The sequence below is a fragment of the Mytilus californianus genome, unplaced genomic scaffold, assembly GCF_021869535.1.
Source record: "Mytilus californianus isolate M0D057914Y unplaced genomic scaffold, xbMytCali1.0.p SCAF_1, whole genome shotgun sequence".
NCBI classification, from domain to species: domain Eukaryota; kingdom Metazoa; phylum Mollusca; class Bivalvia; order Mytilida; family Mytilidae; genus Mytilus; species Mytilus californianus.
In genome coordinates, this window is record NW_026262581.1 from 30,704,000 (window position 1) to 30,718,798 (window position 14,799).

The 14,799-nt window shown below is 30.3% G+C and overlaps 1 protein-coding gene across 1 annotated transcript; it reads left to right on the plus strand.

Annotated features, from left to right (window-relative positions):
• Positions 1 to 1,509: 1,509 nt before the first annotated feature.
• On the plus strand, positions 1,510 to 10,994 carry LOC127701305 (mannose-1-phosphate guanyltransferase beta-like). Its single transcript, XM_052205193.1, has 10 exons — positions 1,510 to 1,635; positions 2,116 to 2,245; positions 3,484 to 3,564; positions 4,015 to 4,063; positions 4,684 to 4,826; positions 5,353 to 5,511; positions 6,224 to 6,302; positions 7,521 to 7,648; positions 8,021 to 8,203; positions 8,667 to 10,994. The coding sequence occupies exons 2-10, from the start codon at positions 2,117 to 2,119 to the stop codon at positions 8,796 to 8,798; spliced, it is 1,083 nt and encodes a 360-aa protein (XP_052061153.1). The 5' UTR covers positions 1,510 to 1,635; position 2,116; the 3' UTR covers positions 8,799 to 10,994.
• The last annotated feature ends 3,805 nt before the right edge of the window (positions 10,995 to 14,799 follow it).

Sequence of the window (14,799 nt, forward strand, 5' to 3'; positions counted from 1 at the left end):
ATCCTTACATTCACAGACACTTTACAGAAATACTAGTATATTGATGAATAAGGTCATTTTGAGAATAAATTAATTTTGAATGTCCGGGTTTTTCGACTGTAGGGTATAGGTTTTGTCGAGTGAATGATTTGCACCAAAATTGTCGTTCATTTGTATAAGTTGTTTCGTTTATATTTATATTAAGCGTGTATATGTGTGCTTTTTGACAGAAAACTCATACTAATTGTTTTTATTTACAAGTTTTCCTTATCATGAAAATAGTGTTTTATCTTTTCTGCAATGGAAAAGAAGAACATTGTACAATAATTGTATCTATTATTGTGAAGATGAATCCTATCTGGCATATGTGATACTTGGTCGTGCAGTAACACCCACCGTGATAGCTTGCTTAAATCATTTATTAACAAATGTATTTATTCAATTTAAGAAGTCATATATGAAAATAAACATCACAGGAGCTTTATATCTCCACATACTTCCAATACCAGCTTAGGGCAGCCGAATAGACGGAGGCAACATATTAAAATAATTTGATATCCTTGATGTTCTTCTATGATACATGATAATATCAAAAATGTTTAGGACTAAAAGGAGATGGAGGTAAGCGTCAATGAGACAGCACCAAACGAAAAAGTAACCAAAGGTCATCTCAGAGGGTAACAGTCAGTTTCAACGATATCCACTTGCTATTCCATTTTTCAAGCTCTAAATAATTCCAAGTCTAGGAATAAATTAAAGATACTATCAAAGATCAGAAATTAACACACTGTGCTCATGCAGTTTTGATATTCGATATCAATTACACAAATCAATTAACTTAAAACGGCGGGTTTGACTAGTGAAACAGGAACTATTCATGAGAGATCATTGAACTGCTGACCCTTCTGTAGTAGATGAGTTCACCCCAGTTTTTGGTAAGGTTCGTGTTGCAACTATCCACTTATGTTCTGTTTGTGTCATTTCTTTCTTCTTCTCAAATTTCATACATTTCCCTATAATTTGTATTGAATAATACATATTGTCTTATGTAAATATTACATGTATTATGAAATGGACCTCGTATGTTTAAAAGTTTGTCCTGCGACACAAGTTTTCATTTTCTTGTGTTGACTGGGCAATAAAATATGTTTAAAAGCAAGGTATCACATATCCGATTGAACTTGCCGGAAGAAACCCTTGTCTTATAATCTTAAGTTGTAATTGACAAAAAAAAATGATATCCTTAATCCTGAAAGTACCTGTCGGAAGAAAACACTAGTCATGACAGATCATCGGCTTAAGTAAGTGTAATTTGACATAAAATTCAGTCAGTGTGATATATTTTGTTGAGTTTTATTATTTCCAGTTCTGATATCTCTTTAACATATTTGTCCTCATATAAGTTGTTTTCTTCAAATATCATAGAACTGTCAGTTTTAAGCTGGATCCCTATTTTAAGTAAGGGCCACAGTGGCATCCTGTTCATCCACCCGACATATAGGTAGTTGGTCTTATCTGTAGTGATGAACCGGAAGCGGAAGTAAATTATGTTTAGCGTCGTGGCAGGTGCTCGTTAACAACAACACTACCGAACAGCTCACTATTCTTACAAAATTTAAAGTAAAGTTTGATTTTTGTGATCTGTAATTTACCAAAGTAAGTATTTCCATTCACCTGATTCAACCAGTTCCTTCTACAATTCTAAATTATCTTGTAATAATGCAATAGTACATTGTATCCCCATAACTGTAACTGTAAACTATTAAGATTCGTTCTGAGCTGTTTTCTAAATCTGTCGATAACCTAGTGCAGCAAAACAAAGAAAAAGAACCCAGGGGATTGTATCTCATCATGTATTTTCATTCACCTGATATGATTGTGTCAGTTTCATTACAAAAACAATTGGTCATGTTTGTCCTGAACATGTATGAAATATTTGCCACTGGACGTTGAGCAACCAACAATCAATCATTAATTTACAATTTAGTCAATTATTCACTGTCACATAAATGTAAATGTAGCTGTGAATCTATATGATAATAGGTCAGTTCACAATTTCTGATAACATTTTCATCCAGAAGGATGGAAGGGGGAAATGATGATGTCATTATAATCATATTTTGTTTGTTTTTACAGCATGAAAGCTTTAATTCTTGTTGGAGGTTATGGTACAAGGTTAAGACCTTTGACCCTGAGTTGTGCGAAACCATTGGTGGAATTTGGTAACAAGCCCATGTTGCTTCATCAGCTTGAAGCTTTAGTTGAGGTAAGTTTAATACTGAAGTGATGAGACTTCTAGGTTGGGTTGTATAACCTTGAAGTTAAAAATAGTTGAGGAAACCCTGAACTTAATAATAACAGCAAAGAAAGAATTCTAAGCCTTATATCCTAATTTCTCCATTTTTATAAAAAATTACTTCAGTTAGCTAACATGGCTAACATTTAACAGTAATAATTCAGTTACTGAGGGTTCATTATTAAATATATTTTTTATATACACAATGTATTGATTTTTGTGGGTATAGGCAGGGCTCAAAATTGCTGGTCATCACAGATGCCTTAAAGTTGTGTTCGGCAGCTTAAAACTTTGCAATTTAACTATAAGTTCATCCGGTGGTTTTATACCCAGGAAACAAGAAATACCTCCAAATATTTCACCTGTCAGTGAAGCTTTCAAGTATATGTATCACAAATTTTGTTTCTTTAACACCTCTGATTTGTTGACAACCCATTGTACTTTCATTTTCATGGACTATTCATGTGACTCATGCATAATGTTCTATGTATGTTCTTTTTGTTCCTCCTTTCACAAGAAGCACTATCATTGTAAGATCAACGTTTTTAAATTGTTTCCGTCTGAGTTCAGCATTTTTTTGTTTTGCAAACCAGAAGTCTATAAATTCAACCATTGCAATGTTAAAGTTTATTATGGGGCCAAACCCCCGAAGAAGCAAACAATGAGCGAGAGGGATGTTAAAAAAGATTATCAAAACAATAAGTCAATAAATGATGCCATACTGAATTCTCTACATAAAAAAACTTGACAGGGCAACCAGGGTTTTTTTTTTAATTTCTAGCCCTGTATACATGTAGGAGAACCACTAACTTAAAAGTTCAACAAAATACATGTACAAAATGTACATATTTTCTATAGGCCTGTATGCAAATTTGACCAAAAACATCGAAAGCAAATACCATGAAAATTAAATTTTTTCACAGATTTTTTTTCTCCAAAAATATTTTGGTTTGATTGATAAAGTAAACAATGTAAGAAAATTTTACATTGTTCTTGGAAACATTGAAATTTATTATTTATCTACATGTATTATTATCTAATTCATGCTTTTGTTGTATTTTGATATTTTCAAACCTTAATGCAGATGTAATGAAGCTTCCAGGTACAAAGGCAATTATTTAAGACATTTTTTTCTTAATAATGTCATAAGCTGAACACAAACTTGCAGACCTAGAGCTAAGGAGTAAATGTGCAAAATTTGTTTTCAGGCAGGTGCTACACATATTGTATTGGCTGTAAGCTACAGAGCAGAACAGATGGAACAAGAAATGAGGATTATGGAACAAAAGGTAATCTTATTCAGCCTTGTTCCCAATTTGTATTTTCACCTCGTTCTTGTGAGAGGAAAGTGTTCTTTTATAGAAAAAAAATAATCCTTTTTTTTTTAAAAGAGCTTGTTTCATTAACTGTAACTTGTGATTTGTTGAAAAAGGTTAAGTTGCAACTACTGGCATTAGTAGTACTGGGTATATATGAAAAGTAAAGAATGAAAAGAACATCCTCTCCCATTTAACCTCTGAACCATAAAAAGTAAAATATACATGTATGTAATTCGATAACGATGATGATCACTGATAAAGTTTTGTAATTACATGCAACTGGAATGATCAAATGTATTTATTCTTATATACAATTTAGTGGTATAAATTTTGTAACACTATTTAAAAATGATAGTATTTTTTTATAAATTGAAAGATACATGTTGTAATAACTCTGTATTATGAAATTTTCCTTTTCAGCTAGGAGTAACCATAACAATATCATTAGAATCAGAACCATTAGGAACTGGTAAGAATGTGTTTTTAAGACATTTTGATAAATGAAAAGTAGTTGGTACTTTTTGATACATTCTGATAAAAAAAAAATTATTGATGCCAAACAAATGCAGAGGCAATAAGTCCCCAAAATATATGTGTCTGTTTATGCCTCCAGTCATAAAAAGGGGTTGTCAGATTTTAATTTCTAATATCTGCATATTGACATAAATTGGAAAAAGTACATGCTTTCCCTAAGTCCAATTCCCATTCGCACATAATATTCGCTAATTCATGCATTTAAGACAGTTCATTTGTAATTTTCTATGTTCAGACATTTTTTTCACCTGATTATAATCAATCTTATTACCAATTTGTTTAAATAATGCAGTTTAAATAAGATTTTTAGTCTACTCAAATGACACAAAACGCAATATTTCTTGAATATTTTTTTGAAAGGCAATATACACTCTTTTAGGGAAGGCAATTAAAATTAGTGTTGGACAAGTGGCAGGAAATAGACATATACATGTATTTATTTTGGAAAGGCAATAAAATCCTTTCTGCTAGGCCATTCAAATTAGGGTAGGATAAGCAACAAACACAGCACAAACAGTTACATATGTATTTTTGATACTCAATTTATTATTTCAGCTGGACCCTTATCTCTGGCCAGTGAACATTTAACAAAAGACAACGAGCCATTTTTCGTATTGAATAGTGATGTAATCTGTGATTTCCCATTCAAACAAATGGTACAGTTTCATAAGCACCATGGGAAGGAGGGAACTATAGTTGTAAGTATATATATAATTAACTTTTTAAAAGCACATTAGAGGAGTCATTATTCACTGAAACACACTGAATGGCGATTTTTCACCTCACAGTTCAAATAATCTTAAAAATGGGTGATTATGGTACATTTGTGTTTACCTTGAGAAAATATTTCCACAAAATAAGTTCCAGGATATGCATAGAATCTTTCCTGAGGTATCACGAGTTCACAATATGTACTTGAAATATTTTTATAAAGGTATCCTTACACATCTAAAAGACATATATTACATGTTTATTTATTATGTTTTATGTTAATACTCTTTAAACTGGTTTACCTCAATTCAATTTTCAAGTAAGGCCCAAGAGAGGCTTTATGTATCTAACCCATATTTTGTATATTGTTATCCATTTTTATATGTTTTCTGTTTCTTTATAGAGATATTTGATGATTATTTTAGAAGTATGCAGTTGTGTCTAGGTTTTTATATGTCAACATCTGTTATTTTCTTTTGTACCTTTCTAATTTTTTATGATGTATTTTAACAGGTTACAAAAGTAGAAGAGCCATCTAAGTATGGTGTAGTAGTATATGATGCTGAGAATGGTAGAATAAACAACTTTGTAGAGAAACCACAGGAATATGTCTCTAACAAAATTAATGCTGGAATGTATATATTTAATCCATCAATCCTTAAAAGAATTCCTGTAAGTATGTCATTTGTCATTACGTTTAATTAGGAAAAAGTCATCTAGTATTATTTTAAAAATTCAGATGATCCTTTTGCACACATCGAAAAACTTACATACTGTGGATTCATAATTATTCGTTGGACACCAATTTTTGTGGATTTCGTGGGTACAGGTGAACCACGAATTTAAGTTCAACAAATAACAAATTTTCTTTAGGCTTGTATGAAGACTTCGGCTAAACCACGAAATTAAATATTCACGAACATATAAGTTTTCCTTAATCCACGAAAGTTGGTACCCACGAAAATAAATGAATCCACAGTATGATATTAATAATATTCAGTATTCTTAATAAATCAATTTTGTGTCATTGCAAATGTACTTTAATACATAATTCAAATTTAAATTTTCAGTTTATAAATTATATAAAACTAAGGTTGCCACTTCCTCAGGTAAAGCTGACCTTGGTGGTTTTGAATTTTCTGTTTAGGTCCAGTTGATCTTTATGCTCTCATATATTTTATATTTTTGAAAATTTTGATCTGAACTGTACCTAATGAAAGATATACCTTTGTAATTTGCATAAGAAGAATTGGTATCATGCTTTTTCATTCAACAGAAGTTTTAAGAATATGTATTTAAATGAGTACCTTTTGTGGTACACTCATTCTGAAAAACTGATATTGCTTAAAAGTATATCCCAACATTTATATTTTTTCTATTTCAGCTAAAACCAACATCAATTGAAAAAGAAGTATTCCCTTTTATGGCAAAAGATAATGAATTATATGCTATGGAATTACAAGGTTTGTATTTACATTGTATTAAATACTTATTATTTTGTCAATTTCCATCATTTTTAGTTGAACAACAATTGAACATGTCTTAATTTTAAAAATCGATATTGTGTTATTGATGGATCAATTGATCTATGGTAAGGGACATAACTCTGTAAAAAATCACTGTTTTGTTTGTCACATCCATTTGTAAATATTTGCTAAGCTTCTAATTTACAGGCATTATTGTGAGGTCTAACAGGGTGAAGCTGGAAAACTCATATATTACTTTTGTCATCTTGCATGGTCTACATTATCTGCACATTATCTTGTTAATCTGCCACTCATTGAAAACAGCTTGACCTAATTCTAGCAAACTTGCACAGATTCTATGGGACAATAAGTTGCACACCTGTTAGTATAATTTTCATTCTGGTTGATTTTTTTAGGGCTTCCAACACAAAAAGATTCAGTCATTTTTGCTAATATCATTTTGTTAATAAGGGCTTTACAGAAATCAACCTAACTTGCAAAGATGATATTTTTGTCTTGTGTGATTTTTAGGGCTTGCCACACCATTCCATGGACTTTCCCATTTGTGCTTTTATTATTTAGAGACATCAGTTGACACTTGTCTTCCTTGGAAGACTTAACAATATTTTCTAACGTTTTACATGAGTGCTTTAAAGGCATTTATGAAACTGACAATTACAATCACTGATTTTACAAATTTATCTAGCTTATCCTCTATGAGGGGGTACCCAACACTTTGACTAAAATAGATTTGGCTCGTTTAATTTTCATAAATTTTTGACAAAGTATTTTATTTGACCTGTTGACAAAAAGGTATAATTTCAAGAAATTTAAACCACACAGTTTACAGGAATAATTTCATTGGATATATGGCAGTTTGACAAACACTAATTTTGATCATTGAAAAGCTTGATTTTTCTTTATTAATAGTATCTGATGAAAACGTTCAGCTGATTTTAAAGAGTTAACTTTTTAAGGTGTTCTGTACCCTCTTATATGTAAAGAAATCTGATGATTAATTTAGTTCTGCAAAAAGTAGGTCAATGTATGTGGCCTCAATTTTGTGCTTAGAAAGTTTTTGTTACTGTACAATTCATTTCTCAATATATAAGAGGTATTTATCTATGAAGCGATTGTTTCATTTACAGTGTTATCTATCTACGCGTATTCAATTTATGTAAAGAGAAATATTTAAAATTGAATTTGCTGTTACAGGCTTTTGGATGGATGTTGGACAGCCCAAAGATTTTCTGACAGGCATGTGTATGTATTTAACATCATTACGACAGAAATCACCAGAAAAATTATATACTGGAGAGGGAGTAGTTGGAAATGTATTAGTTGTAAGTATTAAAATCAATTGTTAAACAAAATCAGTTATTCTGAAAATATAAGCTTTAAATTGTATAGTTTTGACATATTCCCACATATCTGAATTGAGTCATATTTCTTGAATGAGTATCCTGTGTATAGTTTTTTTGGGGAAATAATGTTTTAAACATGTTAAATGTATAGTTTAAAACAAAACCTTTAAATGAAGGCTTACAAAGATTTAATTATAAAATAAACTGAGGCTCCCCAAGTTACCTGTTTTTATTGGTTTTGTTTGATACATATATAAATGAATATTCTTTAACTACACATGAAAATTTCTGTGCAAGATGAGGGAATTTAATAACTTATATGAATATAAAATATATGTCATGCTTTTACAGGACCCTAGTGCCAAAATAGGACATAACTGTAGAATAGGTCCCAATGTAACAATTGGTCCAAATGTTGTTATAGAAGATGGTGTCTGTATAAAGAGATGTACAGTATTGAAAGAAGCACATCTAAAGTCTCATTCCTGGTTAGATTCATGTATAGTTGGATGGAAATGTAGTGTTGGCAGCTGGGTAAGTCAAGGGAGATAATTTAGTGTCTATATTGTACAGTAATATCCAATGAGACGTGTTTGTAAGGGTTGACTAATCCATGCTAATAGAGTGAAGAAGTTGTAACTGATTAGTATTGTAAGATATTTTTGATAAAGAGGGAGAAAGAAGTTCAGACATACCAAAACAATTTGAGTTTATTACTGAATACATAAATTCTGACATAACTAAAGCCGTTTAATAAAAAAACATAGCTAGATGCTTATTTCTGTGTTTGATAATTCTTCCTTGTATTTGAAGAAGTATGGATAAATCAATCTTGAATCTCAAATATGATGATGGATAATTAAAAAAAACAAATACATATTTTCTATTTAAAATATTAATAAGTAAGATTATTTCTAAGATTAATCCTTTATCATTACCGGTAGTGTTAAATTTGGAAACTTCTTGTCTTGTTATAAACTTTATTGATATGTTGTAGGTGAGAATGGAGAATGTATCAGTATTAGGAGAAGATGTAACAGTTAAAGATGAACTATATATAAATGGAGGTAGAATTCTCCCTCATAAATCAATTGCAGTGTCAGTCCCAGAACCTCAGATTATCATGTAAAGTGTTCACATCAGAGACAGTTAGGTTGGATTTAAAACAGGATGTAGCTGTGTGACAGAGCTAGCATTTCCATTATTTAAATTATTCAAGTTCATATAGAATAAGTGGTGTATTTCACTGTATGTTTATTTAAATGATATGATAGATTTTGGTTATGACCTCAAGAGAAATTGACTTTTCAGTTATCCTCTGTACATCATTTATAATTTTTATAGTGTAAAGTTTTACTATTTGCTGTATGAAAAAAGGGGGAAAAATGCTTTAAAAATGATCTACTTAATCTGTGTGTATGACACAAAACTGAATGGATGCTGTTAATCTGTCCATATCCTGTTTGTGTGTGTGTTTTTACTTATTTTCTGTTTTGTTTTGGGTTTTTTACATTGAGTATAAAACGATGTATGCTGGAATCATTGTAAAATACTGTCAACCAAATCATTTTGTTAGCAATTTATTTATGCCACTTTTGCAAGTAGTAAAAAATGTGAATAGGTCAAAGTTGAACCACGTTTATGTGAATACATCAACAAAATGTGAAATTGAATAGCTGCAAAAGTTGGCTAGAAAGGGCTGAATGCATCAAATTTATCTACGAAAATAATTTGGTTTTAGTATATAGATAATGAAATATCATAGGAAATCCGATACATATGTGGTTTAAAAGAAAGTATGACAAACTCATATTGAGCACTGTAGACATAATATTTGATTGATATGTGGCAGCTTACTAATAGAAATATAGTAGCTTTTTATAATATATATTCCAATATTTCATCTGAAAATGGTTTTGTAATAACAAAAGATGATATGGAGATTTAGTAAATGTAGCAATGCTATGAAAACATTTGTATGGTCCATTTTTTACAAAGATATGGATATCTTTAGAAAATGTTGATACTTAAGGTAAGATTTTTTAGGTCATAAAGTAATAAAAAGAGAAATTTTGGTTTGAAAATTATTGCAAAGCATGCCTACACTTTTTGTAAAATTTACACAAAAAAATACCCATTTTCACCTGATTGTCTCTACACAGATTGTTAATGTCAGCACATTTAAGGGCAGATAACTTAATTCAGTTGGGAAAGATTTTCCAATAATTTGTACATTAATTAAAATACCAGTGCTGACTATTGAAAATCTGACTATTGAAAATTGCATCTAAATTTTTTACCTAGTGTTTGTGTGTAAATGTTTGGAGTTTCTATGTTGGAATTTAGACTACCAGGTATTTTTGAAATCCTGTCTGTAAAAACGATTGCTATAGTATTTTTTCTAACGCCAGCACTCTATCTAATTGAGTGTTTATAAAATGAATATAAATCCTTTGCAAATCTGGTAAAAATGTTATAGATATAATTATGTGATGACATTATTATGATTTTAGGTTTTATATTTATTTAGATGCTTTCATAGTATGCTTCCTCTAACCTAGCATCAAATGTTGTATTTAACTAACAGTTTTGATTTCAAATTACACGTAAGGGACCATGATTTGTATTAAAATTTTTGTTGTTGTATATATAATTTGTTATTTATGTGATAATCCAAAATTTTTTAACAGAAATGCTTTAACCTTAAGTGTTATTAGTGCTAACTTGTCTTTGTTTTCCGTTGAATATTTACATTTGACAAATGTTGTTTCTAAGCAAACATCAATCAATAACAAAAACCCTTTTGGGGAAATATTCAAGATCACTTTTGAAAAGTTTACATTTGATTAGAATGACGCGTGACAGATTTTTTTTTTGTTTTTTTTTTGTTTTTGTGAATACAAAAACTAAAATGTTCAGAAACAGAATTGATGGTGAGAATTTGTTTTGTGCAGTCAGCTACGTGTATATCCATTAAACTGAGGTATCATTATATCGTAAAGAACATATTGATGGAATTGGTTCTTTAACATTTTCAAAGATCTTACATCTCCATAATCACCCCATCATTCCAAATAATTAAATAGGCAGTCAGACTTTGTTTTTAGTTGTAGCATTTATGTTGTTTTAAGATTATTTAAATTTAAGTTGTGATATTGTTTAAGTGTATTTATGGAAGATTAATTACATGGACATCATTCTTTATGCAATATTTATTAAAACAATCTTTTTTTTTATATATGAACTATGATATTGTTTTATGTCTGAAATTTATACAAACATATTGAATTATTTATATTTTTGAGGGAATAAAACTTAAAATTTATCCTCGTTCGTTCTGTTATTAAATTGATATTTTGCAGAAAATAGAAAACCTAAATTTGTTTACAGGTAATATAAACATACTACCTTAAGTAGAAGTTTTGTAGTATAATACAGCACAACAACAGAAATATCATCTGAGGCAAATTAAGGAAACATATTTTAGTTCGTCACATTGGCAAAAGCATTAAAAAAAAATAGAGGAAAGATTGCTCACCTGACAAAAACATGACAATATGGTAACGATTTTCACCTTTTATACATGAATTTTTTTTCTTTTTCTAGAAACTATTTATTTATATCCAAATATACAGTTTTTCGAGTGCATTTAAGTTTTAACAAGGCATACATAATTTTTTGTTCTGTACCAAGATCACATTAGTTATTAATGTAAAAGTTCAGGATAAAAGAAATAAAAAAATTCTTTCCATTCTCCCCCTACTCTTATCTAATTTCCACCAGTGAAACATGTGAGTGTTTTGTATTTTATTGAAAAAATCACAAAAGTCCATTGCCTCAGTGGAAAAGTGACCTATAAAAGTCATCATTGACCTTGCCTATAGCCAATGGAAATGTCACTTTTTTTCAAACATTGTAGGATAGTCCAACCAAATAAACACATATTTCTTTTCACTTATTCATATTGCACTCCATTCAGTGTGGTACCAGAAATATTTTTTCACATAGAAATATAGATAACAGGTCAAAACCATTAGAGAATAATGCTAAAATTGGTAAAAATTGTCATTCGCGAGCCCCGTTCTCCTTCCTATAAGGAGTTAATTGATGGTTTTAGTCAATAAGGGATTTTTGAAGATCTTTAATTGCTGACCATATTTGCTATTTTGTGTTTCTGTCAATTTATTTTAGTTTTCAAAATTATTGGCAAAAATCACTAGAATTAGTCAAAATTCTTCATTCAGGGGCAATATATCTTATAAGAGTCATCTTTCAGAAAAGAAAGTGGGTAGATCTTGACAGTTTGAGCTTTTTAGACAATTAATCGTAAAAAATTGGAGTTTTTTTTATGGTTCAGTCATATTAGAATTTTGTAGATCTTATATTGTTGATCGTTGTTGTTTTTACAGTGTGTCTATCACTCTATCTACTTGTTTTCAAGAAACTCAAACAGGCTAAAAAAATGATATTGGCATTCTTGTAGATGTTTTGTATTGTTGATCATTTTTGCTGTTATTAGTCTTAATTTATAGCAAAAATTTGTAAATTTGTTTAAAATCCTCATTTAGGACATTAACTCCAATAAGGATTAGATTGATTATTTCACTTCAGTCATATTAATTAGCATTTCTCTAGATCTTATTTTACTGATCTGTGTTTACAGTCTTTGTCTGTATAATCTAATTTAGATTTCAAGATTTCTGGGCGCTCTGGCCTCCTCCACCAATAACAACTGACCACCACGAAATAGCACAATAGTGTTGAAAGTGGCGTTAAACACCAATCAATCATTAATGGGACAATAACTCCCTATAGATATAAAGAGTTATCTAATATTTTGGCAGACATAGTAGTGGGTTCTGAGCTCTTTTTTTTTGCTCATGTCAGATTTTCTCCATCATAAGTTTTCAATGTATTAGACAATTGCTTGCTGTTTACCCGAATATTTCAATTTTTTTTTAACTAGTATTACAATGTACCAATAAAAAGTAAATAAACAAAAATATCGAACTCCAAGGGATATTAAAATAGTTCCTTTTCAAATGGCAAAATTAAAAGCTCAAGCACATCAAACGAATGGAAAACAACTGTCATATGGTGGATTAAACCTGGTTTTATAGCTAGCTAAACCTCTCACTTGTATGACAGTAGCATAGAATTCCATTATATATAGACAACAATATCTTGGTGTTTGATATTGTTCCAACCTTTTCATTTAATGGAAAGTCAATCAATGAATTTGGATGATTAGACTACTTTTTAGTTCAATGCACTTGCTTTCATACTTACAACCTTTCACTAGCAATATGTAATATATAAGTGGTTCAATAGTGAGTCAGTTTGAAGAGAAGACATCAGAATGAGACTAACATGCCATGTGCTATTGAGAATAATAAATGTGTGTCTGCCTGTAGGGTGGAATCCATGTAAATGTATTGGTCCTTTGAATAGACTAATTCATAAAAGTTATCAACTATCATTATTATGAGATCTTTACAATATGTCTTTATAGGTACTTCAATTTATTTTATTTTCAATTGTGTAATATATAAGAGAATATTACATATGGTTTGATTTTTTCTTGTTTCTCATTGGTTTATTTGGTCACATCTTTCCCAGTATATATATTGTATTTTTTCACTATTTTGCCATATATAATGTATTGACTGAGTGAAAGTCCTTAATTTATATATTACATATGTAAATTGTGAGAGTTTGAAAATTATATTGACTCGATGTTACTATTTTTTTAAATGATCTTGACTCCATGTTACTTAAAATAGTAACATCGAGTCAATATAATTTTCAAACTCACACAATTTACATATGTAATATATAAATTAAGGACTTTCACTCATTCAATACATTATATATGAACCTGTTAGATTATATTGAACCTTGGACTTCGTCCTCGGTCAATATAATCGGAACAGGTCCATATATAATGTATTGACCTCGTCAAAAGTCCATAATTGATAAACATATATAGCTATTCAATGGTCAAGACATGGTCTGACATCCTTCCATTTCTTATATTTTGACAATGCAAAAGGTCATGCTTTTCTCATACTGCTTATGATGTCTTTACACTAAATCTGTTGGAGGTGTACTGTTTGATATTTTAGTCTGTGAACTTTTATTAGTTAAAATTAGACTTTGAAATAACTATGAATTACTGCATGTAAGGTAAGATGGGTACTTTGTGTTTCCTTCATTTTGTTAGTTGTTTTAGTGTTTTAAGTGCAGATTATAAGAAGTCTAACACTTTTCATACCATACCACAAAGGAAAGGCTGGGATTGAGTTTGGGGGTGATGAATGATAAGGGGGTTCCAAAAATTTGGGGGGGGGGGGATTTTTTTTCCCATTTTTATACGACCGCAAAATTTTTTGCGGTCCTATATTGATATGACGTTGGGGTCGTGGTCGTAGTCGTCGCTGTGCGGCGGCATCGTCGTCCGACCACACACTGGTTTTCGCACTCTAACTTTAGTTTAAGTGAATGGATCTTTTTGAAATTTTACCATAAGGTACAATACCACAAAAGGAAGGTGGGGATTGAATTTGGGGGTTATGGTACCAACAGTTAAGGAATTAGGGGCCAAAAAGGGGCCAAAAATAAGCATTTTCTAGTTTCCAGACAATAAATGTGGAACGGTGTATGGATCTCTCTGAAATTATACTACAAGTTTCCATACCACAAAGGGATGGTTAGGATTTGCTTTGGGGGGTTATAGCTCAAACCGTTTAGGAATTAGGGGCAAAAAAGGGGGAAAAACAAGGTTGTCATGGTTTATGGACAAATACTTTAGTACAAAACATAATTTAAAGCAGTGTAAGGGAGATAAATCAAATACATCATTGAAATTATCTCCCTTACACTGCTTTTAAATTATGTATAAAGTAATGATTAATGAACAATTAAGATAATTTAAAACAGTGTAATGGAGGTAATCCAAATACAACGTTTTGGTTACTTCCCTTACACTGCTTTTAAATTATGTTTAAAGAAATGCATATTTATAAAGGAAGACCAGTAAAAATATCTGCAAATGTTGCATCTTTTTTTTTTACAAAAAAGTCCATATGAAAGATTTGACACTATATTTTAAATTCTATTATAAAATAGAT

What these genes read in the sequence shown, in the direction of transcription:
- LOC127701305 (XM_052205193.1), top strand. Translation starts at nt 2,117, where the DNA reads ATGAAAGCTTTAATTCTTGTTGGAGGTTATGGTACAAGGTTAAGACCT. An exon ending in GGAAGGAGGGAACTATAGTT is followed by an intron (nt 4,827 to 5,352) that starts GTAAGTATATAT and finishes GTATTTTAACAG; the next exon opens with GTTACAAAAGTAGAAGAGCC. An exon ending in ATATGCTATGGAATTACAAG is followed by an intron (nt 6,303 to 7,520) that starts GTTTGTATTTAC and finishes TTGCTGTTACAG; the next exon opens with GCTTTTGGATGGATGTTGGA.